This window comes from Sceloporus occidentalis, unplaced genomic scaffold, assembly GCF_023333645.1.
Source record: "Sceloporus occidentalis isolate IW3139 unplaced genomic scaffold, rSceOcc1.0.p SCAF_107, whole genome shotgun sequence".
In the NCBI taxonomy this organism is placed as follows: Eukaryota; Metazoa; Chordata; class Lepidosauria; order Squamata; family Phrynosomatidae; genus Sceloporus; species Sceloporus occidentalis.
This window is the reverse complement of record NW_028317087.1, coordinates 837,889-862,687: the sequence shown is the minus strand read 5'-3', so window position 1 is coordinate 862,687 and position 24,799 is coordinate 837,889. Positions and strand designations below refer to the sequence as shown.

General features: G+C 37.7%; 1 protein-coding gene across 1 annotated transcript in view; it reads right to left on the bottom strand.

Moving 5' to 3' along the window:
* Positions 1 to 24,799, bottom strand: part of LOC149283238 (sec1 family domain-containing protein 2-like) — a 196,633-nt gene that overhangs the window by 107,428 nt on the left and 64,406 nt on the right. The window contains exon 5 of the mRNA XM_089497812.1: positions 19,178 to 19,427. Within this exon, the coding sequence (XP_089353938.1) occupies positions 19,178 to 19,427 (250 nt within the window). The remainder of the gene's footprint in view (positions 1 to 19,177; positions 19,428 to 24,799) is intronic.

The window sequence follows — 24,799 nt, the reverse complement described above, 5'->3', positions numbered from 1 at the left end:
CAACTTGCTGAAGATAAAAACAATGACAAGTTCTTCATAATACATGGTTAATTTAAAGTGTTGAAATATGGTAATCACGTCCATCCACACAACCATACCTAGGAAATTTCCAGAGAAAGCTACCCGGAGCCCCCTACTGGTTGTGTGGCTTTGGAGTAGGTGGGGAGTAGGCATGGTTCCTCTGTCTGGAGAAAGAAGAAACTAAACTAAGCTAGGTTTTCAACTGCTCAGTTAGGTTGACAGATTTAAATGCCCAAACTTCACTTCATACAGTCCCTTCCTGACATCCCAAGGGGGATTTCTCACTGTAACAGAGACCCTGGAGCATCTGTACAGACCCAGCTGGGCTCTCTGACAGTCCTCTCGCATCAGGTAAAATAAATGAAAATTAATAACTTGTTTAAATTAATGACATTTTTAAATTAAAAAAAGCTTATATGAGGGTGTGGATAGACTGACTTAAATAGTCTTTAAATGATCTCCTGGAAATCAAATATCCTTGGAATATGGGTCTGATGACTTGAGAACGAAGATAACATCTTGACTTTATCTACAGATACCAAAGGTTAATTTTTATGCCTTTCCTCTCATAATAACTAGTAATGCAGTAACACAAAACATATGTCTTCATTTTGACATCACTTTCACTGCATTTACATGTAGACATTTGCAGAAAGTGGACAACCTCACAAGGTGTCCTTCACCCTATTATAGTAGATGGAAACCATACACTGCACTGGAGGTTTAGGCTTAGCATTCCACACAGAGGCTGCTTCATCTGTTAAACTAAGGTAGTCTGAGATAATTTGAAGAAGAAAGACGTGAAGGCCTTTCTCTTCAGACAGCGAGTGAAGTCAGTACAGTATATAAAATATATAGGTTTAAGTAACCATGTAGAAAGGTTTCAGTGAAAAACAGAAGAAACACAAAAAGGAAAAATGTCTTCATAATTTATATTAAACTGAACTACTGCTGATTACTGGGCCTGAGGAGTAGCCTAAGATGACTTGCTGAGTAATTCCACTCAGTCTCAGTAAACCGGAATTATGTGCAAATTATGTGCAAAGATGAAAAGTTACGAAATAAGTTTATGAACATTATTACTTAAAAAAGCAAACAGATGCCAACGGAATGCTGTATGGCCATGGTCAAATAACTAAAGAAAATTAGTTCTATGATACGAGAACTACCTAATAAAATTATTTTATAGCTCAGAAGGATGTGATTCAGCACATACCTAGCATGTTACCAATAAGCAGAAACATGGCTGGAGTAATAAAAGGCACTCAGTGTTATACTGAGAGCTCCTACCAGGGCACAAGATGGCAGACACGATTGGCGGATTTAACGAGGATCCGAGCCATGCTTGTGTTAAAGATTGTAAATTGAAGCCCTAGAAGGATTATTGTGTGTTTGTTTTCAGTGGGGATTCTGAAAATGTTCATTTAAACATTTGTGAAGAGGAAAGAAATATGGATGAGCTCTCACATAACAAAGAACGCTAGTCATATCCTTAATAAGCGGCGCAGTGTGTTACTGCCAGAAATCAGAAAGGAAGCAAGTCATGCAGGGCTCAAAAAGGTCCTTGTGGTATAGAGAAAAAAAATAATTCCCGTCACTCAAGAAAAGTTATTCAAACATCAGTTTGTGGTATCTGCTAATCATTCCTGAGGATATTAATTTGTACCCTGTTTGGCTGTCCTAAATGTGCTTGTTTAAAGCCTGGACAAATAAAAAATAAATAAAATAAAAAGCCCTGCAAAAGTGGCAGTCTTAAGTTTAAGCATGAAACACAGAAACATAGAATCTGACGGCAGATAACGATTTCCGTCCATCTAGTCTACCCATTATTCTCGATGTAGGCTCAGACTTTAATCATTCTTTGTTCTTGTCTTAGATTCAGGATATCTATCCCAGTATGTTTACATTCCATCACTATTTAACTTACAGTGGATATAAAAAGTCTACACACCCCTGTTAAAATGCCAGGTTCTTGTGATTTTAAGGAATGAGGCAAAGATAAATCATGTCAGAACTTTTTCCACCTTTAATGTGACCTATAAAGTGAACAATTTAATTGCAAAACAAGCTCACAATTGCAAAAACTCACAAAAACCTGGTTGCATAAGAGTGCACACCCTAAAACTAATACTTTGTTCAAGCACCTTTTTATTACAGCAATCAGTCTTTTTGGGTAGGAGTCTATAAGCATGGCACATCTTGACGTGGCAATATTTGCCCACTCTTTTTTGCAAAAGTGCTCCAAATCTGTCAGATTGCGAGGACATCTCCTGTGTACAGCCCTCTTCAGATCACCCCACAGATGTTCAATTGGATTCAGGTCTGGGCTCTGGCTGGGCCATTCCAAAACGTTAATCTTCTTCTGGTGAAGCCATGCTTTTGTGGATTTGGATGTGTGCTTTGGGTCGTTATCGTGCTGAAAGGTGAACTTTCTCTCTCTTCAGCTTCCTAACGGACGCCTGAAGGTTTTGTGCCAAAATTGCCTGGTATTTGGAACTGTTCATAATTCCCTCCACCCTGACTAAGGCCCCGGTTATCATAATCTAAAGCAAGTTGCTTAAGAAAACTCGTCTTTTCATCAATTTTGGAGGGACGTCCAGTTCTTGGTAATGTCTCTGTTGTGCCATATTTTCGCCACTTGATGACTGTGTTCCATGGTATATCTAATGCTTCTCCTGACTGATATCTTCCAACAATAAGATCCCTCTGATGCTTTGGAAGCTCTCTGCGGATCATGGCTTCTGCTCTGAGATTTAACTAAGCAAATATCAGGTAAATCCTACTTGAACAGCTGAACTTTATTTGTGATTAATCAGAGTCACTTTAAATGATGGCGGGTGTGTAATGACTTCTATTTAACATGAGTTTGAATGTGATTGGTTAATGTTGAACACAGCCCCAGTTATAAGAGGGTGTGCACACTTATGCGACCAGGTTAATGTGAGGTTTTTTTTTTTGTTTTTTTCCCCTCAAAGATTTCAGATTGTTTTGCAATTGAAGTGTTCACTTTATAGGTCACACTAAAGCTGGAAAGCGTTCTGACATGATTTATCTTTATCTCATTCTTTAACATCACAAGAACCTGGCATTTTAACAGGGGTGTGTAGACTTTTTATATCTACTGTAATATATTTTGGCTGATTATGAACGAGTTACAGTACTTTGCAAAAAGGCATCATATTTCTAACAAAATCTGCTGACAAAGTTCTCTGAGTTACCTAAACTGGTGAGTGTAAAATATGACACATTTGGAGACAAAAGATGTGTTACCTTTCGAAACCTTTTGAAAACCTTATGGAAATAAATGAGATTTTCAGCCTCAATACCCAAGAGAAGCTCTTTTTCTGGATTGTGATCTGTAATGGAGCACCAGAAGGTGAAAAGTCACAAAGCAACAGTCCCTCTCACAGTACAATGTTCCCCTGAAACACATTTCCAGAGACCATGTGCAGTTCTGTATGAAAGGCTGTAGTTACATATGAAAGAGCTATCACTTGAGCAGTAGTTTACATCTCTGTTATACTATCAGCTTTTAGTTTCTGGGAATACATTTAAATATTATTGCATTAATCACAATTCAAACACCCCCACCATACAGAAGAAAAATATATTTTTGATCGCTAAGATGAACTTGAAATATATTTTTATACAAGCAACCTGTGGTGGGGTTGAATATGATCTTCAGCGCAGTTTATAACAAAATGTTAAACTTTTTTTTTTAACTCAATAATCAAACTTCAATAATCTTCTGGGGTGTTTATTCTCTGACTTGTTAGCCACACTATTGTCAAGAGTCCATACAAGATAGATGCTCATAGTGTCCTGGGATTTTGGGTATAGGGTGATGAGCTGCTGCGGTAGCATAAATGGGACTGTAGACTGTACCACTTTTGTGCACCAATATTTAGAGGGCAGCAGTTTTATTAAAGTATGAATATTACCGATGTATAAGCAAATTATAACTACAGTAATAAATATTGTTTCTGAAATGTAACCCTTCATTTTTCTACCAACATAAAACCATCCTTTTGTTGTGCAGTAAGGCTTGTTCTATTATAAACCATTACTTTTGATGTCAGTGGGGCTGATGATTTAATATGTTTTCTTAAGCAACTTACTTTAGATTATGATAAATAAAATAAGAAAGGCCGCAAAATCCATGATCTATTTTCATTATGTACTGAATTTTAGTGTCATGTCTGAGCACCCAGACTTATTTAATTTGACTTTTTTGATTTAGGAAATCACGGTTCTGAATAAGGAAATCAGGACCAAGAAAGTACTGCAAAACAAAATCTGGTATACACAAAATATACAATTCTGTTCAGGATAAATAGAAAGAAAAGATAACACTAATATAGTCAAATATATAAATGGTGCTCTATTTTTCTAATATTTTTAATGCAATCTGAAAACACAGAGATACTGTTGCTTCCATACTTCAAGCTTCCATTCAATTCCTGAGCAAATAGTGAGCGACAAAACAGTCTCATAACCTGTTTGTGAGTAATGAGTCAACATTTAACCTTACTATGAAAGCTTATATCCAATGACCTGGCTAAAAACATAATCATGTTTAAACAACTGCCCCTATTTGCTTTTTTCACAAACAGTTAAGGGTCAGATTAAGAACTCATGGGACCCTGGGGCAAAATAGCCACAAGTTTCCCGCTCCAATGTAGCATTGTATATTTACACAACAAAATGACAATTTGACATTGTAATGTATAAACATTCTTTTAACTAAAATAGTTAATGGTTGTACAGCTGCAACCAGCCTTAAAACCCAAGGGGTCTGGAAACTCTGCACCTTCAGCGACCCTATATCCTGGAGGTCTAAAGGGGGAGCAGTGACATCTGTGATTTCAACTGCACAGTTCTTGCTTCACCTGCTTCCCTGCCAAACTATATTACTTTTTTCTCCTATGTAACCCTCTCGTGTATCCTATGTAAATAAAATAGTTCAAGAAACAGAAAACAGTTAAACATACAGCGCCACATCACTACAAAACACTTTGATCGGGATGGACTTCTATAGTGAAAGTCATACTGGAGAGGAAAGCATTTGTTGCATCTGAAGTAGTAGGCAAATAGTTTGACCTTGTAGCCGCAGTTCCGCCTACTCTGTTGAATGTAGCGCTTTTATAGTACCCTTCCCAACAATTATTGTTTAGTCACGTTAAATTTGCTCTCACTCTTCATTTTTCCTGAGAATCTTTGTCATGCAACAGAAAAACAAAAAAATGTTCCTAAGAGTATGTGGTTTACCCAGCAACAGCGATAGATGTTTTAGAGGGTGTGATGCAAAGAATATGATGCCTCATATACGGTGGAGTCGTGGCAAACATGATGGTTTATGGTATAAAATGTTTCAAGTTAATAAACAATGGTCAGGAGGTGGTGCTGGAATGGTCTCCATAGAGTAGTCTTCTAGGAACGTATCCCCCAGGGTTCGTTGCGGGGTAAGGAAACTTATTGTGCATCTTTCTTGGTTAACTAATTTGTATATCTAGACGATGGAAGGACCTGCACTTCATTAGAATAGGTGATAGGGGTACTGAATGTGAATAGAAAATATGAGGAAATATATAGTACATATACCATATGAGCCATACCCTAAAGAACAATGGTCTCCTGAGCTACATTTCTGGACAGACAGTGGATTATGCATATATATGGAGGTGATCTTTATAATTTTAGATTTTACAGTCTTTTACTCTTACTTTGCATTTCATTTGTTTTTTATTGATTTTTTTTGTAATATGAGAATCCTTTTTTCCCTATTGCTGTAGAATTTTTCTGAACTGATATAATAAATGGAAACGTGGTACAAGTTTAGATGTGTATGTCTTTGGTATCAATTTATTTTATAATTTTGATATAATGTTCTTTTGCCATAGTTATGAAAAACAAATATAATTTAAAAAAGCATGCTGTTGATCCTTGGAATGAAATAACAAAAATGACAGGTGCACTACGGTTTATTTGCTGAGCCGTTTTATATCAGAATTTGATTAGTACCAATGTACATGTAATTTTCTCTATCTCTAGCCCCTATAAAATATATGCCCTGGTCATTATTTGAAATCAAGCTAACCATTCAAAAATAAGAGGCACTGAGGAAGAATGTACAGTCGTTTACTTTTTATGAAGTTTTTAAAGAAACTATTGCAGACAATAATATTCATTGGATTTCTAAAATGAAGCCAATTTTCCCTTCATGTTCTGTTCTCATGGAACAAAATGGAAGTGTTCAAAATGTTTCTTATACTGCGTTCCAAAAGAAGGATTCAGATACTGAAGATATGGCATTGCTTCTGAATGCTTACTTATTAACACTAAACAGACAGAATGCAGGCCCTTTTCACAAAGCAATATTTCACGACATCTTAAATAGTCTCATTTTTTGCACAGCTGCTTAACATTTATAACAGCTCTCAAAACAATTCCTCTCCATGTTAAGTGTTACGCCGTAGAGTAGCCTTTTTAGCTTGATGAGCCTACATAGGTGGCTGGCAAGCAAGACACGTAACTTTATGGACAATCGCCTGGATTTCTAACAGCACGGCCGGTATTCTTTGTGAGTTTATGTGAATTGTGCGAGAACCCTAGACGATATCTTACATTCATTTAACGAAAGAGCCTTTCTATGCGATAGTACGATTAAATGTATATACTTTTATATGGTGAAGTGTTTTTGTTTTCTTTTCTATTGATGGTATATGAGCCCATTGAAAGTAAAAGAAATCAGGACATATTGTGAATCACACCAATTCTTATAGAAAAAATATTTTGTGCGTGAATTCCTTATCACCTAGACCTAAGTGCAATTATCTATAGGGATGATCTGTGTTCTGTGTGATTTTCTGTGTAGATTTATGAAAACATAACTATTTACGTATAAAATATATATTTTTTCATGACCATTGTGAATATATTATATATTTCAAATTCTTCTCCCGCTCCTTTTTTTCACATTAATAATGAAAGTAAGTTAAAATAAAGCTAATACACCATATTGAAAAGCAGCACACCGACTGATTATCAAATAAAACTCAGTTACATGTACATGGGATTTTTATTATAATTTATGAGCCTCGAGGTATCCTCCGGACGAACCCTTTACTCGCAATGAACCTTTCCTAGGAGCTGCAGACACAGTGTAATATGGGGAGAAGGAAATACAACGTAAAGCTCATTTAGTCTTGGCTGTCAAGGTCAATGCTGAAGATTTGCCTAGATATTTATCAATCAGCCTCAGTAATGCACAGCTGTGACCTCGGGTTCACTGATGGGAGCAAAGGTGAGGATCTCCCTTTTGCCCTCACATACGTGAGTCTGTTACCCCTTGTCTCTTCTCATTCATTTACATCTCCTCTGGCTTCATTCTGCCTTCCATCAACTTGTAAAGCTTAACACAAATTTGATTTCACTCTTATTAATTAGCAAATCTCACAATGAGGTGTTCACAAAGCATCTGTTTCCTCAGGAAGACCTATCTCCCACATACAAATTGCATGTACAATGTCTATCATTGATCCGCACCAGTGAAAGGGACACCAACAGCTGCAGGTTTTTACACAACAGCCTTTTTGTAGTGCAGATAACACTGCGGTAATGTTATTCCAAGCACCACGCTCAATGGCGATGGGAAAACAGCCACAGAAAACTAATGGGGGGGGGTGATGTTCTTTATCATATGTGCAGAGAAAGGTGATTAGAAAATCGGAGCAGCAGAATGGCATAGTTTCAGACAACTAAAATAAAACTATATTAGTGGGGTCTTCCTACATGTCTACCAGGGTTCATACAGGCTATATACCATTACTAAAAATACCAAGAATTATTTAATAATCAATGTTTTGCTAACTTTCCTGGCAACAACTTGGGTGCTATGTTGCACATCTGCTACTGCTAACTAAACTAACAAAGAACTTAAGATGTGTATGTATTACTGGGTACGTAAAGAAAATGCCATTTTATTTAAAATAACTCATGCAAGACACATTTGCTTCTGGTTTTTATATATTTTGACATATATATATATATGCTTTTTTGCCATTCTAGAAATAAAAAGCCATTGCTTTGTTACAGCTGCCAACTATAATATATTCTGATTGCAAAAATATCTTAATGTCATAGTATACAGAGACGCTGCAGTCTAATAAGGAAATATAAGAAATGTTCGCGTGTTTTCTACAAGACCAATTTTATAGCTTAAAGGAAAAAAAGGCAAAATGGTGGGACACAATAATACGTAAAAGTGGTTCCTTTGATTATCTTCATATTTAAAAGCCTTCTGTAGATTATACCAAAGCATTTTATTCTTTAGTTTAAGAGACTAGGAAAGGGACTTATATTTAGCGTGTGTGGGGTGATTGGGGCATTTATCTTGAGGCACTCATGGGTTGTGGAGGGGTAACCGTACATCCCTGCGGGTGTGACTCGGGGAGGCAGGGGAATCAATACAAGACCATACCTGATCACCAGGCATTGATGTAAATAAGGCGATAGCGTACCCTCATTTATGTGACAAAATTTGATACAAAGAGAACAATGCAGCATCATATCAAGTTAAATGTTGAAGATTCAGTATTGGTAGCCAATAAAACCAAGTGCAGTGATATGTTTCTGAGGAGCTGTCTGCACACGTAGAAGGTTCCTCCATCCCTCACATCCGTTCAATTTCAACGGAAGCAATTTTAATACACATATGCCCAGGAGTGGCTCTTGCTTGTTGTGTGAGCTATTGCTAGAGCTGGCTGTCAGTGAGTATAGCGAGCATGTACAAAAAGAAGATGTGTATGACCCCATCAACTGCAAGACAAGGACCTGGGGGGTGAGGAAACATGCAATGTGTATGTGTGTGGTGGGGATTCTGCCAAATCCTTCCATAATAATTTACATGGGACAAAGCTACCATATGCACTTGAGTGTCTCACAGAACAGAGTTACAGAATATATAGTAGATAATATGGGTGTTGTGTATCCATATTGTGAAACAGTCTGGCTTCTTATGTCATGTGATATGCAACACAACCTTTCACATCATTTGATATACAAGTGTTTTTTCATCCTAAATATAGAAGTCTCCTCTGCTCTGCATGTAGTCCTGCTTCACTGATTCTTTAAAACATGAACCTGTCTCTTTAAGATTTTCAGTTTTCTCCAACAATGATCTTTCTGTCACTTTCCCAAACTTATGGATGACATGTTAAATTAAGAAAAAAAATTGAATCAAAACACAAAATTCAAAGGTTTCTTAAGTGTTCACTGTAACGCTAAGCTTGATCAAAATAGAACACGAAATACAATGTACATGTTTCATATGGGTAATCAAGTCTCTTTTACGGCAATATCAATTAAAACTTATGTGAAAAAGAGGAATTGTCTACACGCCAAGAATAAGTCACACAAAGTCAAAAAGTATCCAAGGGTGTTCGGTATGTGCCATCAAACTCAGCACAATAGGTAACCGAGCCAGCAAACCACCAGATAATGGTAAAGAATGCCTGCTGCTCTGTGATATATGGTATATATGGTATATGCCAGTTACAGCCTACACTTGCATCTCAGTGATTGGTATGTGAACATATTACCACCATAAATGTTTATTAGTCTTTGAAGGCAATTAGCTCAGTCTAGATTTTTAAGAGCAATAAAGCAATAAAGTCATTGAACTTTGGGAAGTGTGACAAGCAATGCATGATTTTCCTTAAAATGAAAGAATCAGACCATTTCCTTCAGGGAATTCTTCTCAATGACCTGCAGAGCTCACGCTAATCTCTAACGAGGCTCTTTCACCATAAATCTAAAACATTTTACGGTTGACGTGAAGGTGAGCTGAAATAATGGCAGAACTAAAAGGAGAGTTTTGTGTCATTAAATATGTGCTAGTGACAATATACTGTTCACACTTATGTCACTAAAAAGGTTAACGTTCAAGGATATTCAAACATAGTCACTAATGCCATGTGTCAGCCAAGCACAGTCCATGATTCAGGTAACTCCTGTATGTACAGAACATTTTGCACTTTAATAAGGTGCTCATTGAAATGAGCAGTGGTTCTATACGTTTGCTGTATAGTAACATAGTAACATAGTTCATAAGGTTGAAAAAAGACCAGAGTCCATCAAGTTCAACCTATATACATATTGTGTCCCTACTGTGTTGATCCAGAGGAAGGCAAAAAACCCTTATGAAGCAGATGCCAATTGCCCCATACCAGGGGGAAAATTCCTTCCCGACTCCAAATATGGCAATCAGAATAAATCCCTGGATCAACGTTCTGTCCCTATTAATCTAATATCCATAACTTGTAATATTATTGCTTTCAAGAAACACGTCCAGGCTCCTTTTGAACTCTTTTATTGAGTTTACCATTACCACTTCCTCTGGCAGAGAGTTCCATAATCTCACCGCTCTTACTGTAAAGAACCCCCGTCTGTGCTGGTGTAGAAACCTTCTTTCCTCCAGCCGTAGAGGATGTCCCCTTGTTATAGATACAGTCCTGGGTATAAATAGGTCCTGGGAGTGATCTCTGTACTGCCCCCTTATATATTTATACATAGTTATTAAGTCCCCCCCTAAGCCGTCTTTTTTTCCAAACTAAATAACCCCAATTCTGATAATCTTTCTGGGTACTGTAGTCCTCCCATTCCCCTTATTACTCTGGTTGCCCGTCTTTGAACCCTCTCCAGCTCCACTATATCTTTCTTGTACACTGGTGCCCAGTACTGTACACAGTATTCCATGTGTGGTCTGACTAGTGACTTGTACAGTGGTAGAATTATTTCCTTGTCGTGGGCATCTATGCCCCTTTTGATGCACCCCATGATTTTATTTGCCTTAGCAGCAGCTGCCTGACACTGGTCGCTACAGGTAAATTTACTGTTAACTAAAACTCCTAAGTCCTTTTCCATGTCAGTCGTCCCCAGTGTTTTCCCATTTAATACATATTCCCAGCCTGGATTTTTCTTCCCCATGTGCATAACCTTACATTTATCTGTGTTGAACCTCATCTGCCACATCCCAGCCCAAGCCTCCAACCTATGCAGATCCATTTGTAATCGTGCACTGTCCTCTATTGTGTTAACCACGTTACAGAGTTTAGTATCGTCTGCAAAGATTGATACTTTACTATACAATCCCTCTACAAGGTCATTAATAAATATATTAAAAAGAATAGGACCCAAAACTGACCCCTGTGGTACCCCACTAGCAACACTAACCGACTCAGAGTATGTACCATTAATAACCACCCTCTGTTTCCTATCACTGAGCCAGTTACTTACCCACATACACACATTCTCCCCCAGCCCAAGCATTCTCATTTTATGTACCAGCCTTTTATGTGGCACCGTATCAAATGCTTTGGAAAAATCAAGATATACGACATCCAGCGATTCACCCCGATCCAGTCTTGAGCTCACCTCCTCATAAAAGCTGATCAGGTTAGTTTGACAGGACCGATCCCTTGTAAACCCATGCTGATATGGAGTCATACACTTATTTTCATTGAGATACTCCAAAATAGCATCTCTTAGGAAACCCTCAAACAGTTTACACACAACAGAAGTTAAACTAACAGGCCTATAATTCCCCGGGTCACTTTTTGTCCCCTTTTTGAATATTGGCACAACATTTGCTATGCGCCAGTCCTGGGGAACAGACCCTGTCACTATAGAGTCCTTGAATATTAGAAATAGGGGTCTGTCTATTACATTACTTAACTCCCTTAGAACGCGGGGGTGAATGCCATCTGGACCTGGTGATTTGTCTATTTTGATTTTTTTTAGGCGGCACTGCACTTCTTCCTGGGTTAGACAGGCGACATGTACTGGGGCATTTATCTCATCCTGCTGTATATTACCTGGCATTTCATTTTCCTCTGTGACTACAGCAGAGAAGAATATATTTAATAGATTAGCTTTTTCCTGATCCCCGTCTATAACTTCTCCCTCATTACTTTTTAAGGGGCCAACGCTTTCATTTTTAACCTTTTTACTATTTATATAGTTAAAGAACATTTTGGGGTTTGTTTTACTCTCTTTGGCAATGAGTCTGTCTGTCTCCAAATTTGCTGCTTTTATCTGATTTTTACATATTTTATTTTTTTCCCGATAGCTTTTTAGTGCTTCCTCACTGCCTTCCTGTTTTAGTAGCTTAAATGCCTTTTTTTTGCCATTTATTGCCCCTTTACATTTTTATTTATCCACATTGGTTTTCTCTTGTTCCTGACTCTTTTATTCCCATTCTTCTCTTAGTTCAGGGGCGTCCAACATGCGGACCTCGAGGTGCGGCCCGCGTGAGATCGGCTGCCAGGATCACAAGAGCCCTGCTGCTTACTTGTGGGAGGGTCTATTCTCTGCTCCAGTCCTGCCTCCTCTGTGGGGAGAACGAGGGAGGCCGCGCCCCCTGCTGAAGTCTGTGATCGGCATTGAGAGAGCTGTAGTGCAGGTAAGGGGGTGGGGGAGTGTGTTTGAATGAGTATGCCTGATTGAGGGAATGAATCTGTGAATGAATGTGTGTGTGATAGCATGGATGTGTAAGTGCTGGAACCTAGGCATGATGGGACTGTGATTGCTGTTAGCAATCACACTCCTATCATGCCAAGTCAGCCAGTACATGCTAAAACCTGGCTAGCTGTGTATTGATGCTGCCAGCAGTATTGATGCTGCCAGCAGTATGGGGTCTGCACTTACAGCCACCCTGTAACAGCATGTACTGGCTGACTTGGGATGATAGGAGTGTGATTGCTAACAGCAATCTGCTAACAGCAATCACAGTCCCATCATGCCTAGGTTCCCGCATTTACTGGTTGCCTGGGTATAAAAAGAGTGTGTTTGCTGTTAGCAATCACACTCCTATCATGCCAAGTCATATTGTTGATTTTTTTTGTCCAATTGTGGTGTGTTACTTTTAATAAAAGCATAGTTACACACTAAAATTGGACAAAAAATACCGGTACAATGCCCAGCCAACCAGTACATGCTGGAATCTGGGTATGCCTGAGATTGCTGTTAACAATCATAATATATAATTTTTTGTACAATTTTGGTGTGTAACTTACTTTTATTAAAAGTGTGTGGGGGGTCATTTTCAGTTTCGGCTAAGTGAACCCAGAATTTTCGGTTTTGGTCCAGAATTTCCATTTTAGTGCATCCCTAAAATAAATAGAACTATTTTATTTTTACTTATACAGAATCCTGCATTTGTAGTCACAAAACACCAGAAATCAGTGAGACGAAAAGTAAAGGTTTTGTGTCATTTAATTTATTTTAATCTGCATATTTTATTAAAGGCCATATTTTCTCACAGTGAAAAATGAGTGCGGCCCTCGCACGTATACAATTCTGATGAAGTGGCCCACTGCAGAAAAAACTTGGACGCCCCTGTCTTAGTTGATCAAACTTTGCCTTCCTAAAGTTCATAGTTCTTGTGGCTCCTCTAAGAGTTCCCTTATTGAAGGACAAGTTATAATGCATCATATTGTGATTGTATGCCTGTCCAAGGGCACCCACAACCATGCAAAAAAAAAAATTATAAAAAAAAAAAATACCTGACTGTTCCTTTAAGAGAAGTGGTACACTCTGTATGGCTCCAGTACAAGGTCACCATGTAATAAATAAATGAAAAAGCTTAAAATAGTAACATTTTGCATTAAGTGTGTGGGTGTAACATGTGCAGTTACTTGAGACTAATCATACCGCAGATCTTTAATAAATAATCTTAAAACAATAATTCAATGTGCAGTTTGCAAACCCAGAGACATGTCTTCTACTGGGAGAATTAAGAAAGTGTGTTCAAATTTCAGTAATAAAATACTCCCTCTATTAAATGTATCATTAAAAAGGAGGACTGGCTTTTCAGAGAAAATAAATGAGAAGGATAAAGCACAGCGAAGGTAAAAAGAGGGAGCGATGCCAAGAAACCGGCTGCGGATTCATTGAAAATGCTTATTACTGTTGAATCTAAAAGGACCTGATGCACTCACCACAGCCAAGTAATGCTGACTACTCTGAAGAACACGTGCCAAGGGTACCCCCTACGGGTATCACTTTACAGCCGTTACAATGTATACCAGCTACAGGCTTAATGACTTGGCCTTCCTATTGCCTTAGCAGGACGGGAGCTGTTATCCAAAGCCAAATACACAGTCCAAACGTTCCACAACCTGAGCAGAAGCCACTCGGTTCCAGCTCCCTGGCACTCACTGGGAAGGTTGTTGGACACTTAAAAATGCCACACAGACAATTTTGGAAAGCCCTTCCAGGTTGAATCCATGGAGATAAACACAAAATACAAAGCAGTAAATGCTAAAAGTCAATTTTAAAAAGTCATGTGCTTTATACACAGGGCTGCTGGGGCTTTAATTCAATTAAGTGAAATATATCCAAGGTTGCGATTTCAATTTGCTTTTTTGGCTGACAAATGTTGAAATAATCAAGGAAGCCATGAAAATCTGCAGTAATACATAAAAGATTTGATTCACGTAAACTAAAATAACTACATGGCTTAAGAACAGATTGCAGCACAGCCTAAAATGTATATGTGTCTATACTATACATTGTTATTTAGTTACTGAAGCTTTCTGGGGAGAAGTCCATGAGATATTTGCATGTTGAAAAAAATAATAATAGCAGACTAACAAATGTAGCAGTATATTGATTTCCTGTTCTAGTTGGCCGACTTGTAAAGTTGGCAGGAGTACAGGGGGCCTGCACAGCTCCAGGCATATGTCTCGTGTTAAGAGAGACTGCATGTTATAAACACTTCAATGAAAATTACCATTCAGTTTGAGGCCAATTCAGACCAGGTGCCGAATGAAGAATAAATAGGTAACATATGAACATAAAAAAAAAAAAAAAAAGGCAGGCAGGCAGTGAGATTATATAGATATTATTCCCTATGTTGAACTGAGACCCCAGTTGGAAAGATGGATTGCAGAGAAAGGTCAGACGACGAAGGTGGCCAAGTAATGAATGCTAAAAGCCCAATTAATATATAGCTCGCTCTGTGAAAAGCAGGCCTCCTCAGGGTTGACTCAGACTAAGAAGGTTAGAAATAAATCACCACTAAACGTGAATGTATTGTAGAGTTTCGAAAGCCCAAAGTATGACGATGGTCTGTATAAGACAATGGAAACTATTCCTATGGTATCTCCTTTCACAAATGGAGTGTTTAGTTGAAGTTAATATCTTTTATTAGGTCAACATAGAAGATGTTAACTTACATAAGCTTGTGAAGTCTGAAGGCTGCATTGGAATTCTACTATTAGCTCAAGCAGGAAGTTGTTACACATACTTCCTGTTCATTCTAGACCGTACCTGTATTGAATTGGCAGACTGTATGAACTACTAGCACTGGAGATTGTTTACAACCACGAAGCTCCATTGTAATGTTATTATGGTAAATATCTTAGGAAGGGGAAGAAAATGATGCAGATGGGGGGGCTATATTATTAAATAGAAAAGGTACAAGACATCAAAAATATGTTCTATTACCAAGTAAAATCTAGACTGGTGGAAAAATTTGCTAAGATATAACCTCATTCTGAATATGCAGTGGCATATTCATGACCAGTTATTTATTGATTCATAAAGATTACATTAAAAAGTTAACTTGAAAAAACAAAAGGCGAGGAGGGCCCTGCTCAAACAAGCTTACAGTTATCAAAAATAAAGAAAAAAATATATAAATAATGCTAAAAGATTAGAAGAAAAGTTTCCTAGCAATTACTAAAATAAAACATCCTTGGTTGGACAGTAGCAGTATTATGTTTTGTCATAAAACGCTCTGATGGCTGTGCTATGATAGATACTGGAAGAAATGCTTAATATACAGAGTCAAAACATAGTTAGCCAAAAAAGTGCCACTAACACAAGGTATATGACAGTACAAATCACTCACCGGTGTTAACTAAACTTTTGTTATAATAGTACAATTATGGATGATGTGGTGGGGGGGGACATACAAAAAAAAATAATATTTTTTTGGATATTGTAAATCGTAACACTATACATACAAAAAAATATGAAAAGAAAATTACACAACATTGCAAGATTTAGTGATGCTGTAATTTAGAGATATAGGAAAAAATTACAAATTCAGCTCACATTTAACCACAGGGACCCATTACGCAAGAATCAAAGCATCAATTTTATTAAATTCCAAGTAAAAATCCAGATGTATAAAGAACAAATGCATCAGCTACAAAGAATGCCATGTTTAAAGATAATTCACTAAAACAGAAACAAGTTTAAGATTGGCTGCTTGTAAATTTTTTTTTTTATTAACATAGCTATTTGAATTATTCTTAGAGGCACAGACGGTTGCAAATTGTGCAGCAGATTTAAAAAGCCGTCCTGTACAACGCACCAAGTATCATGCTGGACTGTTTGCAAACTCAAAGTATTACAACAGAGCCAGGGTCAGATCAAATATAAAACGAGAGGTTGACATGTACGTTGACATGAAAGAAGTCAAACTATCCAGGGCTGTCGAAGCTTAATGGGGGCCCGGGCAAACATTTGTTTCTGGACCCCATACATATGTGTTGTATGCAGACAGGCAATGGTTGCCGATGTGATCAAATAACACTGTTAGAGCAACTCACTCTAACGCAATCCATGCAGGTATGCATGCCTTTATAAATATATGTTAAGAGTACATCCTTGTGTCTATATACCAATAAGTTTTTCTCATATATTGTTTTTAAGGTTTTGAATAATCAAACTCATGACTTACTGCATTCACAGCAAAGTTTTCTCAAACACAGTCATAAAATCTTTAACGGCATTAATGGGTATTTTATTTATAAAATACAGTTTACTGTAACCATCCCAAGCAGGGCATTTTAACACACAAAAGCAGACCCTGAGACACATACCATGGCCGAGGACCTGCTCATGTTCCAGACACAAAATGCCGATGGAACAAACCACTGGAAGCCAAGAGTGGATGAACTCTCACTTCTACTTAACACTTGCTGCACTTTCTTTGTCGCTAACCAAGCCTTATCTTTCTAACAAACCGAGGTCAGCAAGGACACTGAAATACTAACAGGGGTAAACTGTGCATGGTCCCCGAGGATGTTTGGGTCCATGGCAGCTGGTAGGAAGCAGAGAGCCAGAGGAGGTGATTACTTTGGTTTGGACTCAACTGACCCAAACATTCCAGCATGAATAGAAATGTAAATTCTGATGTTTGGAGCAGCAAATAATCATACTAGCAGTCCTCACATACACATTAGGTTAGGTTCCAGGAAAAGAGCAAATCTAAAGCTAAGCTTAAGGAGGCAAAATGCATCATATGACGCAACAAAACACACAGAGAAAACTACCAAGTTAAGAAAAAAAGAGTGAAAATTTTTAGATATGCAGGAAAAGAATGCAAACCAGGAATACTTGGAATAAAGAAGAATGAAGGGACTTGCATAAATGAGGATACAGATCTAGCCTACTGCTTAAAGAAATACTTATGTTCTGTTTTTCACAGAGGAATGTAAAGGAACCTCAGTTAGAAAAGATAAATAGGGAGACATGTAAAGCATGTGTGTTTACAGGAAAGCTGTTCTACTTGAACTCTCCAAAGCAAAAACAGACAATATACACCAAAACATTATTTAAAGCGTTTTGACGTGTCCTGCCGAAACCGTTGGCGGACTTATCTAACCAGTCACTATTGGCAGGAGTACTTTCAGAAGATTGGAAGTTGGCAATTGTAGTACCACTTCACAATAAACACCGCAGGAAAGACTCAGCCAACTACAGACCAGTGGTTAGAGAGTTAATGGAAACCATGCTTAAGGAAAAGGTGTAAATGGTTAGTAAATGTCATGACTCAGCCTGGCAAATGTTGCACCTTGTAGGGGTACACTTTAGGCTGTGCTACCGCAGTGTGGCAAAACGTTTTTTGGCCCGTGTGCACATATCTAGTAATTATTTCTGACGACTTTAAGGTAAGCAGGCAACGCCATGGTTCTCCCATGTTACAGATCCCTGGTAAGGCCTCACCTAGAGTACTGCGTACAGCTTTGGAGACCAAGGGATCTTATAGTTCGAAGGAAAGAAGAGAGGCGAGATATGACAGAAATACTTACAGGGATTTAACAAAGCAAAGGAGGGAAGTTTTATTTCAAAGGGGAAAAAATATTAGAACAAGATAATATATAAATGGAACAGGTGGTAGGGGCTAATACAGTGACATGTAAACATGCATGGGATATGAATAAAGCTATCCTGAATCTTAGACAAGACAAAGGACGGATTAAGGTTTGAGTCTTTACATTAGGAAACATGGGCAGACTAGATGGGCCAATTGGTTCTTATCTGCCATCTAATTCTATGTTTCTATAACCAATGTGACATGTACCTCCTAGTGTGCTTTGTTGTTCAGTTGTGCATAAATTAGTGTACATTCTGATATAAAACCTTCAGTTATAACATCTTGCTGTGCTCTTCAGTTTTCTTGAATAAATGAAAAGGTGTCTGTATATCCAGTCATTTTTTTTTTTACTGCTGTTTCATTAACTTTTCAAAAACTAACTTTATGCCACAAAATGTAAAATTATCAAAGTTCCAACTTTTCTTTAGAAACATATTGATATCTATTCACTAAAAAGCGACCATTGGGTTCACTTGGTCATCTATGTTGTTATGTAAATTGAGTAATATCGGCACAGATGTGAGTGTTATGTTTCTGACTTAAGTTCTGATTTTCTTTTAGAAGAGATTATTAATAGGACTATAGTTACAGTACAAAAGCTGTGAAGTACACTGAACAGTGCTACTGTTATCTAATGTGTACTGATTTACACAAGACATTTGGGAGAACTGTTCCCTAAAAGGGCACCCAAGGTGCATAAAGAATGTTATAATGGCTGTTGATACAACAAGCAAGGAATCAGCACACACACAGCAAATGCTATTTAAAAGTATCTATCTGAAGCATAAATATTGGGAAACCCAAACACACTATAAGGCCACATATTGCTTAGCCCATCACGATGTCAAAATACCTCTAATACTAACATAGCTGTATTACTTAGTGGGACTACACAGGTGGGGTGGCTTAACCCTAAGGTCTAGACAAATTCTCCAAATATACATAATATTTGCACTGGCACGAAGAACCAACTTGTAAATTGCATACCTGTTATTTTCTGTAGCAAAGGACTCAGCTCAGGTTCATCGGAGAAAGACTGGATAAGTGCCTTCTTTACTTGACTTTCCATAATATCAAGTTCTGTGTTCACTTGGACGTCTCCAGTTACAGAGTATATATAAACTAATAAGACAACAATATCTTCTAGGTTATAATCATCATTGCTCCTTTCATTGTGAGATTTAATCATAGGGTACAACTGGTTAAGGACCATTGGTAGTTCAGACTTCCCAGTGCTCTGCAATTAAAAGAAAATAGAAAGAACTTAAACGTCTTAAACAGATATGGGGGAAACGCTTATTTACTGCAAACAAAAGAAAGAAAATAAATGTTGGGATACAAGTACAAATATATTTTCTGTGCTCAGTTTTCTAGTAGATGTAAGAGGAATTATTTATCAACATTGGGAACTTAAAATGCTCCAAGAATGTGCACACCGTGGCTTTTAGCTCCCCATTCTTAACCGTATTGGGTTGTTCTGCCATGTGTGCCAGAGAAAGTCTCCCCAGACAGCCTGAGGTCTCACTGTGACTGTTCTGGTTCGCAGAGAGAGAAACATGCCTCTTTTAAGCACAGAGGATAAATGGGAGGGGGGATACCCTTTATTGGGTTATGTCTAATTATCATTCCACCTGTATGTTTTTTGAGTGATATTTAGCTCATGGGATCATTTTTTTTTTCTTTCTTCTAACAGAAAAAAAAAAAAAAAAGAAAAAAAAAAAAAAAATGCTCCAAGAATATAAACATTTGAAGTCAATTTAATTTGCCATTTTTATTCAGTAGTTCCCATGCTGTTTACGTAGGTGCCTTTCACCACTAGTAGAAACCTGCTGTATACATTCAACGATGAATGTAAAAAAAATGCATCTAAATGCATCTACCACTCCATCCACATGACTGCTCTCTGGGTGAGAGCCAGTGAAAACATCCATAGGTCCCTTAACCACAGAGATAAACAGCCAAGTCAGAGTACCCAGGTAAGTACTGAGTTGCTCCATTATGGAAGAAGGTCTCCAGGAACCTGGCAAAATATAGAAAAACTGTGTTTAAACCCTGGGTAATTTGTGCATTAGCGGGTTTCTTTTTCCACATGTCTCTACGCACCAACGAAACGTATGTAATAGTCGGCACTTTACAAAACGGGGCCACACACCATACACGAGTTTACTACAGGAAGATACTGTCAAACTAACTTAATTTATTTTATTGACTGGGTAACTAAGATAACAGACCAGGGAGGAGCTGTTGATACGGCCTATCTGGATTTTAGTAAGGGATTTGACACCGTCCATCACAGAAGGCTTATAAATAAATCACAGTCTTTGGATGCCAGAATAGTTGAATGGATAAGGCAATGGTTGTAGTTAATGGTGTATATTCAGAGGAAGGACTTGTTACTAGTGGAAGGACTCAAGTGGAGAATGACTTAAGTAAATTAGAAGAATGGTCGAGAGTGCGACGGCTCCAGTTTAACATTGATAAATGTAAAATAATGCACTTAGGACGTTAAAAAACCCCAAGGCAGTATATATAGCATTGAGGACAGTGTTCTGTCAGTGACAGCGGAGTAATTATTTCTGGTGACTTAAAGGAAGGAAGAGGGGAGATCACTGGTCAACTCTCACCTAAAGTATTATGTACAGTTCTGGAGACCCCATTTCCAGAAGGATATTGACACATTGAAGAGAGCTCAGAGGACAGCTAGAAAAATGGTAAGTGGCTTGCAGGACAGAAATTATAAGATTAAAGGATGTGTAAAACTTGGAGGAAAGAAGAAAGAGTGGGGATGCAATAGAAACATTTAAATACTTAAAGTACAAGCAAGCTTATTTGAAAGGAGGAGAAATGTTAGACCAAGAGGTCATGGTCTAAAACTAGAGGGTCAGAGGTTTAGATGTAATGTAAGGATGTTCTACTTTACTCAGAGGATTGTAGATAAGTAGAACAGTCTCCCAGCAGCAGTGGTGGTAAAGAAATTGTAAAAGGCATGTGATAGACAAAGTTTTCCTCACTATAGGACCTGACCAAAGACTAATTGGGGTTTAAACCCCTTATATCAGGAAAAGTGAGCAGACTAGATGGGTTGAATGGTTCTTATCTGCCACCAAATTCTATTTTCTATGTTAAACATCACCACAAGGATGCAAGAAATCTCTGCTTCATCCCAATATCATGTATCCACCGGAAAAAAAAGACAGAGCACACCTCTTCAATGGAAATGGGTAATCTATTCCCGCATAACACACAATATTTCTGTCCTCACTGACCTTCAAACGCATTTTATGGAATAAATTCCCATTTCCATTGAAGAGGTGTGCTGTGTCCTATTACTGGTATATGCACCAATTAGCATATGAGACAGCGTGCTGGTTCATCATCTATATCACATAATATAATGAGTTTCTCCTCTGAGAGGATTTGTCTGGCTCTTCGCACCACATAAATATGTCATACTTTTGCAATAACTATCTCCCCACATACTTTTGCGATAACTATCTCCCCACAAACTAGTTACATGACCAAAGTGTCCTGTAGGGTAGGGTACCAATATTTTGTCCTCAAATTGTTTAGGTTTGGGGGATTCTCCCAGGTTTGTGCAAATCACACAATTAATTCATTTTATGACTTAAAGCCAAATATGAAAAGTGCCCTGGACAGCAGAGTACTTGTCCTAAGAGAGGTATTAAACACCTTGTAACCAGGGAGATTTAAGATAGGAAAGCTTCATAAAGAATCCACTGACATGGATACTTCAACAGCTAGCTTAAGAAATCATAAATAAAGACTTTCCAGGTCCAGTTAAAGTTTTATTATGAAATTTATTTTGATTAAAATCTTTAATTATAATAATTTGATTTATTTGAATCATATATAATTCTTATTGTAACGGAGCAGAGGGTAATGCATTTTCCAGGCATGTTGCAGTGTATGTATAACGCTACAAGAAGGGACACGACTGCTAGTTGAAAAGACATTACATGACACAGCAGACTTATTGATAGCGCTAGGGTATAAAACCACATCATTATATTGCAAAACTCCCTTGTTGAAAGGTGAGCTGCTCTTCATCTCCGAGCAGCACTGCAGGGAACAATTAGACAGAACCTCCGCTGGCATATTCACAAATTGATTTCTAGGATTCGTTAAAGAGTTTTATGGGCAAAATAACTCAGAGTATTAATGTGATTTATGACAGTGACCAGATGTCCTTTACAACCCATTACTCACAAGGTAAAACCTTTATAACCATTGGTTGCATAGTCTATCCATCATACACAACAAGCTTTCTCCTGGCCGCTAATGTACACATTATACATCTACAACAAATACTGGGGTGGAAAAGAGTCTATCTACATATAATAGCATACACATGGTTCTTAGATATACACTGGTAATGTGACTTTTTGGTGTTTTTCAGTTTTTATTTAAATTTTTAAAGCAATTGCAATATCAATTAACATGTATCTATTTTTGGCAATCAATTGAAACACCAAATACCGATTTCTTTTTCCAATGCATAGCTGCATCAAACAAAACACTGTAGGCATATCTAATTGTGCTGTTGAGCAGCTTGCAAATTTGTTTCCATATCACATTTTACTCATTTCAAGTGGAGCTGTAGGCATATATTTAATGTTAACCTCCAGGGACATCCGTAATGATTTAGAAGTGCCTCTGGCCGGCAAATGATTAGTTAGTAAGGGCTGGTACATTCCCTTCTTTCCATAGCTCTGTATAACTGGATAATTATTGGTGGAGTTTTACCCAACTGCAATAAAAGTTTGAAATAGATGTTTTTTACTCTCTAAATAGGTTTTGCATTGTCACTAAAAACAGTCTAGCTGTACACAAGGTTTTGTTGCTATCATATATAAAGTAGTAGAACAGTCTTACAGTTAAACTTGGCAACCCAACTAGATGTCCCTAAAGAGGTGTAACCCAACTAGATGTCCCTAAAGAGGAGTAACCCAACTAGATGTCCCTAAAGAGGAGTAACCCAACTAGATGTCCCTAAAGAGGTGTAACCCAACTAGATGTCCCTAAAGAGGAGTAACCCAACTAGATGTCCCTAAAGAGGAGTAACCCAACTAGATGTCCCTAAAGAGGAGTAACCCAACTAGATGTCCCTAAAGAGGTGTAACCCAACTAGATGTCCCTAAAGAGGAGTAACCCAACTAGATGTCCCTAAAGAGGAGTAACAGAAGCATTGCTTTTAAAAAGAGCCCATCATATGATGTAAGGCTTTCAGTACCAGAGGGAGGGTAGAATTAATTGCCAATTCTTTCTTAAATATTTTTTTAACATCTTATAGCTGGTACTCTCTATATCATATTATTTATTGGATTTTCATATGAGATTTGGGGTTGGTGAACTATATTGCAGGATACATTACAGAACATCTTACTAAATGTATATTGTAAAAGCAGTGACACAGCTGTGTAAATATACAGCAAATGCATGTTATGTTACTTACACTACATTTAAAAAGAAGTTATGACTTTGCATATACAAATCATAAACCATTAGGCTGCACCAACAGTCTGATAAAATAACTTAAAATCTAAACTGAAATATTCTCCACGTCCCTGCAGTAAAATGAACGGTGCTGTGTATACAGAGAGACTTGCTTATAGTGGTTTTATGCCAATTTTCATATATAAAAAAGCCAGATAATACATCGCAAGCGAGAAAAAATATACAGGAAGCTAGCCAAAATTTGTGTGAGACATGCACAACAAGCTTTAAAAATCTGATTACATTGTTACCATTTCACTGACACCTCCAAGTAACTTTCTTTTTTTCAGAAGGGTCCTGGGAATTTGCTTTCAATTTGGCTGCAATGCAAGAGTATGCAAATAACAGAGATGTTAAGGATTCTGCAGCAGAATGGAGTTCGAATAAGTAAGGCAGGGGTGTCCAAGTTTTTTCTGCAGTGGGCCACTTCATCAGAATTGTATACATGCGAGGGCCGCACTCATTTTTCACTGAGAGAAAATATGGCCTTTAATAAGATATGCAGATTAAAATAAAGTAAATGACACAAAACCTTTACTTTTCCTCTCACTGATTTCTGGGCCTAGAAAGTTTTGTGACTACAAATTCAGGATTCTGGATAAATAAAAATGAAATAGTTCTATTTATTTTAGGGATGCACTAAAATGAAAATTCTGGACCAAAACCGGAAATTCAGGGTTCACTTAGCCGAAACTGAAAATGACCCCCCACCACCACCTTTAAAAATAATTTTCAAAATCCCACACTTTTATTAAAAGTTACACACCAAAATTGTACCAAAAAATTATATATTATTGTTAACAGCAATCTCAGGCATACCCAGATTCCAGCATGTACTTGTTGGCTGGGCATCAGGAGTGCTGTCAACAATCATATATAAATTAATAGTTATTGTATTTTTGTCCAATTTTAGTGCGTTAACGCACCACAATTGGACAAAAAAAAAATCTACAATATGACTTGGCATCATAGGAGTGTGATTGCTAACAGCAAACACACTCTTTTTATACCCAGGCAACCAGTAAATGCTGGAACCTGGGCATGATGGGACTGTGACTGCTGTTAGCAGATTGCTGTTAGCTGTTAGCAATCACA